The 15,019-nt window shown below is 31.4% G+C and overlaps 1 protein-coding gene across 4 annotated transcripts; it reads right to left on the bottom strand.

Annotated features, from left to right (window-relative positions):
- Positions 1 to 4,415: 4,415 nt before the first annotated feature.
- On the bottom strand, positions 4,416 to 11,035 carry LOC113847165 (tRNA (adenine(58)-N(1))-methyltransferase non-catalytic subunit trm6). Of its 4 annotated transcripts, none has more exons than XM_027476081.1 (13): positions 10,716 to 11,035; positions 10,515 to 10,630; positions 10,281 to 10,407; positions 9,950 to 10,031; positions 9,255 to 9,325; positions 8,670 to 8,711; positions 8,015 to 8,139; positions 7,329 to 7,422; positions 6,680 to 6,779; positions 6,425 to 6,603; positions 6,244 to 6,349; positions 5,401 to 5,487; positions 4,416 to 4,887 (listed from the first exon to the last, which is right to left on the bottom strand). In XM_027476081.1, the coding sequence occupies exons 1-13, from the start codon at positions 10,811 to 10,813 to the stop codon at positions 4,801 to 4,803; spliced, it is 1,314 nt and encodes a 437-aa protein (XP_027331882.1). In that variant the 5' UTR covers positions 10,814 to 11,035; the 3' UTR covers positions 4,416 to 4,800. The 4 variants fall into 4 exon arrangements, with proteins under 4 accessions (XP_027331882.1, XP_027331883.1, XP_027331881.1 ...); XM_027476082.1 differs by having other exon boundaries at positions 4,503 to 4,887; positions 10,281 to 10,386; positions 10,716 to 10,989; XM_027476080.1 differs by having other exon boundaries at positions 4,503 to 5,487; positions 10,716 to 10,989.
- Positions 11,036 to 15,019: the final 3,984 nt, after the last annotated feature.

Raw genomic sequence — 15,019 nt, 5'->3', positions numbered from 1 at the left:
AAGTTGCATCGATTATCCACTCTACCAGAATTGATGGATTTTGCCCAAAGAATTGACGAGAAAAATTTGTTGTTGAGCCAAGGGGTTTCAGGTAGGGAGTTCATACAAAAGCTATCCTTCATCAAGAATGGTGACATGGGAGTTGGGATCCAAGAACCAAAATCTTGGGAACAACACAGGAATTAGTTCAGTTGAGTCCAACAGCAGTAAACCATCCGTTTCTTATAGAGAAAAAGGGTTCAAGAAGCTGACAGATGCTGAGTTTGAAGAGAAAACCAGGAAAGGATCACGTTTTCAGTATAATGAGAAATTTGGTCCTAGACGTATTTGCAGAAATAAGCAACTCTAGGTGCTCATCCTAAGCAACGATTTAAGTGAAGCGAAAGGAGGAGGGTGTGAAGAAGAGGACGGAGCAGATCTTAAAGAATTACAATTGTCAATGTGTAGTATTACTGGACTAACTTCAAAAAGTTCCATCAAAATTGGGATGAGATTGAAGGTGCAAAGGTGGCTGTATTAGTGGATTGCAGAGCATCCCATAATTTCATATCATCCACATTTGATCACGATAAATAGTTACATGTGATTGAGACAACAACATACACCGTGGAAGTGGGGGATGGTTGAAGATTTAAGTGTAAAGAGGTTTGTTCTCTGGTAGTACTTCAAATTCAAGGACTAAAGATTCAACAAGATTTCTTCATATTTGACCTAGGAAGGTGGATGTGGTGCTAGGCATGGAATGGATGGCTAGTTTGGGGAAAATCAGAGCTAACTTCAGAGAACTCTCATTGAAAGTGCTTGTGGAAAGGGGAACTATGGTGTTGAAAGGTGAACTAGGACTATCCAGGTGAACTAGGACTGGTCAAGGCTCTACAAGATGAGGCACAAGGATTGCTCCTTGAATGCAAACTCATCGAAGGTGAAGAATTAAATACTAAAAATGATGCAAAGCACTATTCCTCATGAACTTTATAAAATTTTGGAGGATTTTGAGAAAGTATTCAAAGAACCAGAAGGCCTACCACCACCAAGGAGACAAGAGCATGCCATCAGGTTGAAAGAAGGATCTGAAATAGCCAATTTACGGCCATACAGGTACCCTCATTACCAAAAGATAGAAATAGAAAAGGTCGTGAGTGATATGTTAGTCTTCGGTATCATCAGGCCGAGTGTAAGTCCTTATTCTAGTCCAGTCATTCTTGTAAACAAAAGAGATGGGGGTGGAGATTTTGTGTGGATTATAGGGCCCTTAATAAGATTACAATTCTAGATAAATTTCTAATTCCCATTATTGATGAATTGTTGGATGAATTGAGGGAAGCAACTATTCTTTCCAAACTAGACCTAAAATCAGGCTACCACCAAATTTGGATGAGGGAAAAAAATATTCCTAAAACTGCTTTCAGGACACATGAAGGGCATTATGAGTTTGTGATGATGCCCTTTGAATTAATTAATGCTCCTTCAACCTTTCAATCTTTAATGAATGAGGTATTACACCCTTATTTACAGAAATTCGTTCTTGTTTTTTTTTTTTTATTACATCTTAATCTACAGTAAGGATGAGGGGGATCACGCAAATCATCTTCAGCTAGTACTACAACTTTTGAAGGAGCATCAATTATTTGCCAACAGAAAAAAAAAAAAAAGTACTTTTGGCCAAAAGCAGATAGAATATTTGGGTCACATTATCTCAAAACAAGGGGTTGCTGTAGACCAAAAAAAATTACAAGTTATGATGACATGGCCTACCCCTAAAGATGTGAAGGCGCTACGAGGATTTTTAGGCCTTACAGGCTATTATCGCAGGTTTGTTAAGAATTATGGGAGCATTGCTAAACCTCTAACACAGCTCCTTCAAAAGGACAGTTTTCAGCAAGGTAAGGAGGCTCAGGAAGCTTTTGATATTTTAAAGGGTGCAATGGCTGCATTACCAGTTCTCACTGTTTCAGATTTTACAAAAACTTTTATTGTGGAGACAAATGCATCTAGCAAAAGGTTGGGGGCAGTTTTATTACAGGAGGGCAGATCAATAGCTTTTCTCAGTTAAACATTATCTGATAAGGCCCAATTGAAGTTAGTCTATGAGAGAGAATTGATGGCAATCGTCTTAGCAGTACAGAAGTGGCGCCACTATTTGATGGCAGACATTTCATCATTCATACAGATCAAAGAAGTTTATGATTTCTGAATGATCAACGATTATTTGGAGAGGAACAGCTTCGTTGGACCTCTAAACTGATTGGATTCGACTTTGAAATAAAGTATAAACCCGGCTATGAAAATGGGGCTACATATGCACTGTTTAGAAAAATGACTTATGATGCCATCTCTAAGCTTAAGTTTCAGGATTTAGAAGATTGGGCTGAAGAGTTGCAAGTTGATCCTAAGTTGACAATTGTCCAAGGTCTCCTCCAAGATTCAAATGTACACCCAAGATTTTCCTTACAAAATGGTAAACTAATATATTAGGGAAAACTCGTTCTACCCAAAGACTCTTCACGAATCCCTGAACTATTGTCTGAATTTCATAACTCACCTATAGAGGGTCATTCAGGTTTCTTCATAACATACAAAAGAATAGCAGCCTTTGTATTTTAGGAAGGAATAAGGAAAGACATTTAGCAGTATGTGGCATCTTGCAATGTTTGTCAACAGAACAAATACCAAACTTTAACACCTGCAGGTTTCTTGCAACCCTTACCGATTCCCACACAGGTTTAGTCAGACATTTCAATGGATTTTGTAGAAGGTCTTCCAAAAGCTCAGGGTAAAGACAATATCATGGTGGTGGTTGAAGCACCAAATATGCTCATTTCCTATCCATTGGCCCATCCTTTTATAGCACGTGATATAGTAAAAAAATTTAAATTAAGGAAATAGTCCAGTCACATGGATTTCCCATCACTATTGTCTTAGATCGAGATAAAATCTTCCTAAGTAATTTCTGAACTGAATTGTTCTGATTGGCTAGTACCAAACTTAAATTCAGTTCTGCCTACCACCCTCAATCCGATGGCCAACAAAGATTGTTAATAAGTGCCTTGAAACTTACTTACAATGTGTAATGGGTAGCAAACCGAAGCAATAGCCAAGGTGGTTAAGTTGGGCTGAATTTTGGTTCAACACCAATTATAACAGCTCCACTAAGCTTACACCATTTAAGGCCCTATATGGGTGCGATCCACCTCATTTTCTAAAGGGAACTACAATTCCCTCAGTGATAGAGGACATGAACCAGTTAACACGTGAAAGAGATATCATTTTACATTATTTAAAAATGAATCTGTTGAAGGCACAAGATCAGATAAAAAATTTGCTAACCACCACCAAAGAAAGGTCCATTTGGGAGTCGACAATTGGGTTTACCTAAGGTTACAACCCTATAGGTTGAAATCTCTTGCAACAAAGATGAATGAGAAGTTACGAACTCAATTTATGGCCCTTATCAAATTGACAAGAAAATAGGACAAGTTGCTTATCAATTGGCATTACCTAATCACAGCAAAATACACCCAATTTTCCATATATCTTTACTAAAGAAAGTTATTGGCTCAACTACTACACCCCAACCACTGCCACCAATACTATCTGAGAAGTTAGAGCTGCAAGTTGAAGTAAGCAAAATCCTAGCAATCCACAATGGGCTGTCAAGAAAGGCCGAGGTCCTCATCAAGTGGAAGGACCTACCTGATTTTGAAGCAACTGAGTCCTTTGGGGTTATACACGGACAGTTTCCAAAATTCCATCTTGAAGACAAGGTAAAACTTTGGGAGGGGAGTATTGTTAGTAATAGGCCCAAACCACAATTAGTAAAGTCTATGTAAGGAGGCTCAACAAAAAAAGAGAGGCCCAATTAGTTGAGGAAAATGTAAATAACAGAGAATAAATAGGGATGAAGGGCAAAGAGAGAATTTAAGCAGATGAATTAATAATAGGTCGGTTGGGGAGATACTAAACTCTCGAAGTCCTGAATATTCTTGTATTCTTTGATTCTTTCTCTAAATTGGGAGATTTTGCCCTACCAGATTACATTCAATAAAAGCATATTCAGAATCTACTTCCGAAAACTGAACCAGTACCTTACACAACTCATCATGAGTTTAGAGCACACCTAGTCAGTCCATAGCAGCCAACCATTGATTGTATTTTTCATTTTTTACACATTTAACAATAGAGATGAATACTAAAATAAAAATGTGAAGTTATGGAATCCAATTAAGATTTTTTTAAGAAATTAAGATGCAATAAAAAATAATGCAGTATTATGAAGTTTAATTATATAAAACAATTTGTAACTCGTTAGTTGCTTGATTGGATTTGCCCTAATTTATTCTTCAGAAAAACATCTTAAAAATCAACTCCCACTCTCACTCTTGTGATGTCACAACCCCGGTCCAATATTTCAAAGAGTTAAAAAAACCAATGAAATAACAGTTTCAAACTCTCAATTTGCCTATTTTTGAGATTTTAGGAAAAGAATAGAAATTAAATAACAAAGCCATAAAGAAAAAATCAGACCACAGCCCGCAATAAAAATTAGGCGCCCGTTAAAAGGTTTGCATGATGCAGACAGTAAACACTAAAATAACTAGTGTACAGCGATACACTTAGGCCTTTGGCTGACCAACAGCTTGTCGGAAACACAAATGTTGAATTGGCACGTTATGCTGCCGAAATGATAACACAATTGGTCCCGGAAAGAGTTGGTATTCGCGTTGTGTTATCCAATATATGAGGTTGCAAATGATGAAGAAAGGGGGTAATCAAAGCAAAAGTATTCTGGTGGAACTGGAATTAGCTGCCGCATATCTTAGTTCCACTCAGAATATAGCCCCCAAATGCGCTCATTTGCATGCACGGGTGAGTTCTAGACGGAAGTACCTGCACACGATTAAAATGTTACGAGATCCGTTCGGACTGTACCATAAAAACATTGTTGAGACTGATAGGTACTTCGTGTAAAAGTAGAAATAATGGAGACCAAGCTCTTTACAAGCAGAGTAGTCCTATGTAGTAACTGAAGTTACAAAGAAAATGCAGGGGTATAAAAATTAAATAATAGGGGAAATTCAGTAGACATACAGAATATCACACCCTTTCCAAAACTTCTCCCCTTTACTCAATTCTTGCCCAAATCTTCCTACCTGCTTCTCTCCCCCTCACATTTATCCCACGCACATTCCAGGGGTCATCCCCCATTCAGATTGGGCAATGTCTAGTTGTTAACCTCTTTTGTCATTTCCTCGGCAGCGAGGACAGATCCTAAAATTCCTATGCTTAAGGTAGACAAGATGAATATACTTTTATTTTCCCTTCTAAATTATGTAAACAAAGGACTTCATAAAACTTATCTATTTTCATGATGTTGATATGAATAACAGAAATAAATAATACCTGGTATTCACGAAGCCAAGGCTCTGATATTTGCAATCCAATGGCCATTTTCCCAAGCTGTAGATTGTGCATGCAAGTTGCAAGAGGCTGCATTTTATATGAACAAACAACATTTTGTAAACCTGAAAGGCCACTGAACCACATATATAGAAGAGCAAGGGGAAAAAATGGGCTTAACAGTAGCAAGGGCCAGTTGGTCTACGAGTTTGAGGAAAGAGAAATGGAGAATCAAACGTGTAATGATGAGGGAAATCATATCAGGATGGGGCTGGAAGACAAGTGTACAAGAAAATTTTAGAGAGTGGTGGGTCTTTTTGCTAGTTAGAGTTCTTTCTTCTATAAAAAGAAGGCTTCATTTTTTCATTTGGATATCAGTAAAAAAGTTTGCAATTCCTCTTGCAACCAAATGAGCAGAATCAAAATTTATACTACTATTAGGGGAACAGAAAGCATTTCAGCTTTTAACCCCCCACCCCTTATCCACCCAAAAAAAAAAAAAAAAAAATTCTACTGTTTCCATGTGTATGGGATATTTGATAATCTGTGTGGCATTGTTTAATCAATAATCAATAGTAAAACAGCACTCTGCCTCTTTAAATATATATAACGATTTGATTAATGTAAGCCAGAAAACATTTGACCCCTTAAAAAGTTGCTAGTATTCATAATCCATCTTCAACATGTTCCTAAGGTTATAAACAAAGCTAGCAAGAACAAACAATATTTGAATCCCAACACTTAATAACTAGAAGAAAATAAATCAATTAATTGAAAATATTATCATGCATGGATACCTTCAAATCACATCACAATTCATTAAGATTGAAGTCTGAACTAAATTACCTGAAGATATTGGTGATAAATAGCAAATGGAGCTGAGTTTGCTAAAAGAGGCAAGAGATCTCTAACCAATGTCCAAGTATCCAACTCTGGAGCAGCAATAATTAGGCTGTAAAAATGGAAAAGAAAAATCCTCAACTCAATGATTCTTTGAACAGTAAGGCAAATATTTAACTCTAGATACCTGGAAAAACCATTTTCCTTCCACAAGTCAATGGTTTCTTGCTGTGCCTTTTCTCCAGCCTTTGGAGCTTTGTTACAAACTTTGATAGCAGGTTCAGTATTCTCAGCACCAAGATCAGAAATTTCATTTTCTGATGGAGAAGAAATTTCCTCCATGCTAGCTGATGCACTTATTTGATCCTGCTTGCATAGTAACTTCTGATTGTGTGCAACAAAAAAATAGAACCGATTATGCAATAAAGGAAGCGTTACCTACATTTGATTGGCTTTTCACATTGCAGACACCATCATGTTGCAGGTTTAGTTCAGGGTATTCTTTTTGTGACAACAAGTCAGAAATGGGAGACCTTACAATTCTGCGACAAATAAAAAAAGATAATAAAGTCAGGCAAAGAACCAAAACCTTGGAACACATGTATTCAAACTGACCACCTGATGTGGCTGTAAACAAACAAGTGATTTGAAGTCAGTTTCTTTGGTCTTCATATAGTTACATGAAATTAACTATATGAATACAATAGAGAACACATCAATTTTACATGTTGAATGAGCCTATAACATTAACAGCTTTTCCTATTAATTGAACACATGGTTATTATCCTTGAAGAAACTTTCACAAAATTGTCTCTATTTCCTGTGGTTCACAAACTATTAAATTAAAAGAGAAAATGCATCTAAGACTGCTCATTCAGAAGAAAAATCTAATTGTATTAATAATGTAAAAAATATCCAGTTCAATACAATGAACACCCAAACTATCTTTTGAAAAAAAATAAGCATAAAAAATGCAAATAATTTAAATTAGTGCAATGAGTAACCTAATGCTGCAACAAGTGATAAAAAAAAGTTCATGACTGCAACAAGAAAATATGTTTGATAAACTGCAATAAATCACATAATCTGACCTCTTGCAGATCTCATCACTTAAGTTAAATATCCTCACAATATCCATGGGATATGGTACCTGCCCAAGATATGAGTTGCACACAAAACCAGTACCTGTAACGATATTAAATGTGTTTAATACATCAAGCATAATGCATGTACTAGCCAATTACCTATGAAAATTCATACTGCAGTTCACTCAGTCAAAAGAGTGTTAAGCATGATATATATATATATATATATATATATATATATATATATATATGAGTTTGCTAATGTACACTCACTTATTGTTTAGGAGAAATTAACAAGCTACACCTTTTTTAATAAGCTAGTGTATTTTAAGAAAATGAAAGTTATAACATGCTAACATATTTCTTTCACAAATAAGTGATTATACATTAATAACCATGGATGCTAATATATACTCACTTAGTTTATTGTTGGAGTGGGTTAGCAAGCTATAACTTTAGTCTATTTAAAGGAAGCCATAATAATGCATTGCTAAAATACTCCTAAAAAATAAGTAGGTGTAAATATTAGCGAATCCCATCTCTCTCTCTCTCACTATACTAAATATATATAAGCATTTAAGTGCCCTTTACTTCATATTATCATTGACTTCTTGTTATGATTCTCAGTTTATTACACGTTATGGGAAAAAAATAGCATAAAATGATCAAACTTAGTATAAGTCATATCACACCTCCTAAACGTTCTGCCACAGCACCGGTAAGAAGGCCACCAACCATATCAACTATGAGAATGTCAGAATTTGAAGAAACATTACCCATGGAAAGTAGAAGGGACAATGTGTCCACCCGCAAAAACCTGAATAATTCATTGTAAGTTAGAAACAATATCATGCATCACTTCAACTAGAAGAAATGAACCCACCTTCTTAAATCAATAAACAGCTACATATGTGTTATCGACTTAAGCATGTATGGCATAGTATATACAAGTCCAAAACAAAGATAAGTAAAGTAAAAATATTTACATCTTGACATTGATCATAAATTCAAAAGTCTGGCTTCTTCTCAAACACCCATATTTGAATACAAAATATATAGAGAGAAAGGATTAAAATTAAATAAGATAAATGGACTCAAGGTTGTGGTTTACCAAAAAAAAACCACAATATTAGCAGTTGTACAGCTTGTCTCTCTAGTAAAACCTTTAACAAATACAATACTGACACTTGCTCTAATATTCCTTTTCTTTTTCCTCTTCTTTGATTTTAAGCACTTACATACAATAATGATATTATAGCTCCAAAAGAATAGCTCAGATCTAATAGAAAATAAATAAAAATGGTCAACATGTAACAGAAAACAGTACTTGTAAGCATAAAGACTCACCCAATTTTAGATGGATACTTCTTAAAATAGGCCTCACATATACTGGAACAAAAAACAAATAAACAATGCCAATTGTTAGTCATTGAGTAGCGAAACTCAAAATATCAAAAACTGACAGTGTATACCTTCAAAGGTATGTTGGATGAAATATGTCACAAACAGTTCCATAAATATTCTACGCAATAAACTTGGTTATAATTTACTTACTAATAGGAGAAAAATATTATATTTTCTTGATACATTCATGAAAAAAATTATTTCAAATGTTCAAAGTGCATGCTATATCAGCTTGATGCTATTATTTGTGACTTTGTATTGTTTGTTGAACTTCAATCATTATAATGTTACCAGTCCCACGTCAGACAGTTCGTAAGACAGTGACAAAAGGCAAAACAGTATAATGTTAAGAATATCATTTCCATCATTAAAACAAAAGCCAGAAGCTCCAAATAGGCAAGATCTTTCAGCTGCATCTTTCATATTCAAGTCACATTTATTGGTTGCAGAGAGAAAAGAAATGTGAACCATTATCAATATGTCAAAATCTAGTGATAAAAGCCAGCAGTGAAAAATATTCAAGGTCACCTCCTAGCAACAGGACACCTCATAAGAACTTTTGGTGCATATTTCTTCTGCTTCTTAAGTCTATATTTTTCCTGCAAAAACAGCATAAGATTCAGTTCATTTCTAAAATAAAAAATAAATATACAATTTGGTCCCAGATTGATGATACCATGATATTTTGATGTCCAAAAGTATATTATATCTATCCAAAGTAATCCCTAAAGTTGCCAACTCGCTAACAAGTTCAACCTTCCATTATTTGATATTAGTGAGTGCTAACAGAGAAATTGATGTAAAATGTTAAACACACATGTAATGTTATTTACAGTTGGACTGTTAACATGGAATGACAGCCCCACCAAAAATCATATTTGGTGCTGCCATTAGCCATTGCATCAACTCAGCAAGCTAGACATGCAGTACCCTAGTCAGGTGATGCAGGCCCAAATATGGTGGAGGTAGGCTGGTCAGCCCATGTAAGCATTCTAATGGACAAACACTATTATATGTATAACAAAAATTTAAAATATCAATCATCCCACCTGGCACTATCTTGCTATAGTGCTTTTGGTGTAGGCCACTAAATGGCATTACGCGTGTTAAGTGTTAAACTTTTACATCATCATTTCTGTTGGGGTTGGGGCTCACACTACCATTAAGTAATTGTAAATTTATTCCAAAGTAAACTAGGTAAAGCTTTTCATGTATCAAAATACCTGTGAGAACAATGTTTTCTTTTCAAATGTTGCGCTGTTGGCAATGAGAGCATCAATAATTTCATTACCTCTTGCACCCTGCCTGCATAAAAGGTATAAGGATACTTTTTTTCACTAATGAACCCCATAAGCATTGCAAAGAAACAATAACTCTTACCAAAAAGCAAGCAAAACATTGTTTGCTTTATTCAAATTAACAAACAATGGTATCAAAACTGTATTCCCATTACACATAAAATCAAAGGTCCAAACAAATACATAAATTCAGTTTACGATCCAATTCCTATAAAATAATATTAACCAAAATGCAAACAAATGAAGATACACTCACCTTCGCATGGCTTCTATATCTTCACCAGTTAGACTTTGGGCCAAATTATTGTCAATCAAAGCCCGATTGTCCTTGGACTCAACATTTACTTCACCGTCTCTTATTTCTTCATTGTTAGTAACATTACCTAAATGTATTTGCCAAAGCAATATTGCAATATGATCATTATTATGTATCAAATCAGAATTTTATACAAACAAATATATACATATATATAGAGAGAGAGAGATCTACCTTGGGCAGGAGAGAGAAAAGGTCCATCTGATGCAGTTTCGACTTGAAAGAGAGTACCGAATGCACGACCGATCAACGGCTGTAGAGAGCAGTTCTTATTCCCAATCTTCAATTTTCTGCAACCAAAGTAATTCCATTATTTAGAATTAATAATAATAAATAGTAAATAATGAAAAGAAAAAGGAAAGGGTGAAAACTTACGCAGCGGGAGAGAGACGGGCGAAAACTAGACGGTCACCGTCGTTGATGTCTAGCAAAACGCTGCAACCTTCCCAAGTCACTCTCCCACTTTCACACATCTCTGTTTTTATTTACTTATTCCTACCGAACCTGAGTGAGTGTTGAGAATGAAATTAAGAGAGAGAAGATTTGAGGTGGTTTTACTATTTACGGTCGTACGGCTGAGTGATGACCATAGATAGACTATGTATGACTAGTTTCTGCAGATGCGTGACCAGCCATAAACCCCCCACACAGACTACAACTAAAGCTAGGGTACTAGGATTAAAGTTTCGTTTATTCATTTGGGCTCGGGACTGTAATCCATCTTTATAATTATGCCCAGGCTTCCGCGTTATTGCTTATGGGCCCTAATAAAAAGATAGGGTTAAATGGTTTAAATATGTAAATTAGTGCATCAAAATATTACGATTTATTATATAGATTAAACATAAATAAAATGTCATATTTTTCTATTTTAGGAAAAAGAGGAGCCTTTAATCCACGGGCAAACCGGTTCAACTTCTGGTGAGGTACCAGTCTAGGTGAATCAGAATTGATTCTATTCTGAGAGGGAGTGTGATTGCAGCAGAACCATATTGTGATTTGCTTTGGTTCAGATGGTGTCAAATATATCGGTTGGTAATAATCTATGGCCAGCTTATTTTAATCAATCTTTATTAATTCTTTTTCATTTTTAAAATTTAATATTAGTATTTTTATTTTTATCTAAATTTTAAAAGTACACTAAAATTTATACAAATTGAAAAGTATTTGATTGTACATTAATCTTAAATAAAAATGTCACATAATATTTGTTAAATAAAAAATAAATAAAATTTAATTTAATTTAATTAGTTATAGGAATTTAAAAAAAGTATAATTTTTTTAAGAATTTGATAACACTGTATTATTACAAAAGGAGGAAGGATGCATAATGCCAAAAGTAAATTAAATTAGCATAGGTAGAAACTAGAAAGACACATAGTCTAAACTACAATGACGAATACAAATCCCATATAAAAAATATTTCAAAAAAATTCTACGAAAGAAACTAATAATTAAAAAAATAGGAATACATAAAAAGGAATTGATTGTATGTTAGATCATTTTAATTAAATCTTTTTTTAAAAGAAAATTACAAGTTGACTATGTTATGTTTTTTTTAAAAAAATATTATTTGATGTGTCAGACTATTTGATAGGAAAAAATTAATATATATATATATATATATATTATATCAAACAGAATAAATTATAAATAACAATATATCACAAAATAATCTAATTAATAAAATTTTTTTAAAAATGATACATAAATTTATTTTATTTCATTTCTAATTATAAAGAGTTAAGTGTATTTTTGTCAAGCACACAAAAGAAATTAATGTGATAAAAAAATTTATTAAAAAAATCAGGTTTTTTTTTTTAAATGTAAATCCAAACAAAATGTTAAATATATAAAGAAAAGAATTTTAAGACATATTTTATCACACAAGTGTTCACTTTTGTGCAATTTTAATTATTTATTATACTCATACAAAAAATAGACTAATAGCTTTGCCTGAAATGTGTTCTCCACATAATAAATAGAAAGTTACGAGCTTTCCACTTTTTTTTATTTGTTATCTCCGACAGGTCAATCACTCAATTGAGCTTAGGTTTACTTGTAATAGTATAATACAAAGAGGTAAAATGGTTTAATGCTACAAAAATCATTCAATTAGCATTTAGATAATCATTTATTTAGGTACTTACTTAATTTTTTTAAAATAATAATTTATATCACAAATTTAATTTTTAAAAAAATAAATTAAAAATATTTTATTTTAATAAATTATACTAAGAAATTTATTGAAATAAGTTAAAAATAGCTTATAAGAATTATAAACTTACTTTTCACAAATTATTCATTCATTTTTCAAATGATTTTTAAATTTAAAATATTCAATTGCAGATGAAGACCACACTATTTAGTTTGAGAAAGGAAAATGAGTTTTGTTAGAGGTGCGCAAACTAATTTATTTCTGACTCAAAATTTAGTATGTAATCAGTATTTTACTGTACTTTAGTATTTATTTTTTTTATAAGCATTTTATTGTATTGTTATCTACTTTTCTAATGAGTTTAAAATTTCAGTTTTTTTTTTTTTTATAGTTTCAGGAGAACTTGTATGTATTCATTAATTTTATTGGTAGAAAGTTCTTATTAGACTAGGCTTGATGGTTTGTTTTTTTCATATTAGAAAATTTTTTACATTACTAATTTTGTTGTCTCTCGTTTATTACTTTATTTTATGAATTTTTTTAAAAATATTATCATTTATTGCATAAAATATTTGTGAAACTTATTTTAATTACACACAAAGAATTTACTTTATTTTCACCTAGTGTGTTGTTTGTTATTTAACTTTTTTTTTTCCAACATTTATAACAACTAATACTCTCTAGATTAAAGTATTTAGTTATTAATTTAATTTAAATAAATGTACACGTATTTATTAATATAAAACTTTTTGAAAGGAAAAATATCATTTAAAAAATTATTTATCAAGAGAATTCTCTTATATTCTTTAGGAATTTTAAATTAAAATTATTAATTTTTTATATTTAATACAAATACATAAAAAAAATTAAAAGATAACATTTTTACAAATATATTTTCAAAATTTCAGCCTAATATGAAAATTTTCAACAAATATTATTCGAATGATGTGGCCAATATGATTTGTCTTTTTCCTATTTTTTTCAGTTTTTAACTTAATATTTTAATCACTGATATTAATCTATTTCATTTCTTTTTAATCTGTATCAACTTTTATTTGTACAATAAAGTAAAATTAATATTTTTTAATTAAGTCTTTTAAAAATATATTCTCATAAAAGGGTCAAACTTAAGATTTATATAAAAACAAAAATATGTATAATATAAAAGTGCAATTATATATTTTACCTAGATAGATTAATTAATAAAAACTTCGTATAAATTAATCTATAGTTTTAAGTTTGAATTACAGACAAAATTCGATTGTATTAAATATTCAAAAAAAGAAAATATTATCTATAGAAGTTCTACCTAACTACGTATGATTTAAAAATATATATATATAAACATAATTTATCACTTTATCCTCTGTCTTCATTTTATGGAAATCTTATCTATAGAATTTCTACCTAATTATATATGATTTAAAAAATAAATAAATTTAAACATTATTTATCACTTTATCCTATCTCTTCATTTTATCATTGTTTATTCAAAACTTTTATTATTAATTCACTATTATAATTCTAGATTATTTGAAGTTACTGGAATTAAAATTTCATAACCCTTATTACTCATGTTAATCAACTTTGAAAACAAGATCATCTAATATAACTATATAATTTTATTTTTCATACGCATTCTCATATTATACTTGCCTTATATTATTTTTTATTTTAAATTTAAATTTTTAGTTATCACAAAAAGTAAAGAGATACTTTTAAAAGAAATATTAATATTATTAAAAATTAATATTTAAACCAAATAAAATATCAAAACAAGTAAAAATTATTTTATAATATTTATAAAAAATATTTAAGAGGTATTAAATGTATTTTTAATATTTTCATGAAATATTATTTTTATGCAATGTAATTATAATAAATTACACTAAACATCTCTTAGAAAAAGTATTTTTTTTTTTCAATACGAGGAAAATGAATGACCACGAGACATTTGTCCTCAACATATATAGTTGAATTTTGGTCCAATTTTTTAAGTAATAAAAAAATTAGTCTTTCATCATGTTTATTGTTAAATGATAAATATTTTGGTGACTAAAATAAAATATTAAAATTCTTTTTAAAAAATTAGTGTTTTTTTTAGAAGATTTGTCTTTAAATCCTAATTTTTCATTTCATCCACTTTTAAGTGGGGATTGAATCTAAGTGAGAATTTCTACTTCCACACTTGCTTTTCCACTTTTTAAGTTTATGGTTAAAATCACGTCTTTACTATTTTCTTGGAAAAAAAAAATCATCCTTAAATTGAAAAAAAAATTACCTTTAATTGAAAATTAGTTAAATGAAATGAAGAAAAAAAAAATTTATTATTCTTTTATTAGTTCTTTCACGGAGAAGCTTTTAACATCTAAAATAATCTTTTTAAATCTTTCCAATTTAAGCACTTAAATTTCTTTAACTCAAATATTAAAATAAAAAAGGACTGATGTTCTTGCTAAATGTATGTTTAATTAAATTTCTACCTTTTTTCGTAACATCATCAAAATACTCAATCTTGTAT

The sequence above is a fragment of the Abrus precatorius genome, unplaced genomic scaffold (assembly GCF_003935025.1).
Source record: "Abrus precatorius isolate BTA unplaced genomic scaffold, Abrus_2018 Scaffold8, whole genome shotgun sequence".
Lineage (NCBI taxonomy): Eukaryota > Viridiplantae > Streptophyta > Magnoliopsida > Fabales > Fabaceae > Abrus > Abrus precatorius.
Note: the sequence above shows the minus strand (reverse complement) of the source record. Positions and strands in the feature narration are given on the sequence as shown.

Coding starts and splice junctions, on each gene's coding strand:
- LOC113847165 (XM_027476080.1), bottom strand. CDS start 10,813: ATGTGTGAAAGTGGGAGAGTGACTTGGGAAGGTTGCAGCGTTTTGCTA. Junction 10,408..10,514: donor TTTTCTCTCTCCTGCCCAAG/GTAGATCTCTCT, acceptor AAATACATTTAG/GTAATGTTACTAACAATGAA. Junction 7,423..8,014: donor TGTGGCAGAACGTTTAGGAG/GTGTGATATGAC, acceptor ATATCGTTACAG/GTACTGGTTTTGTGTGCAAC.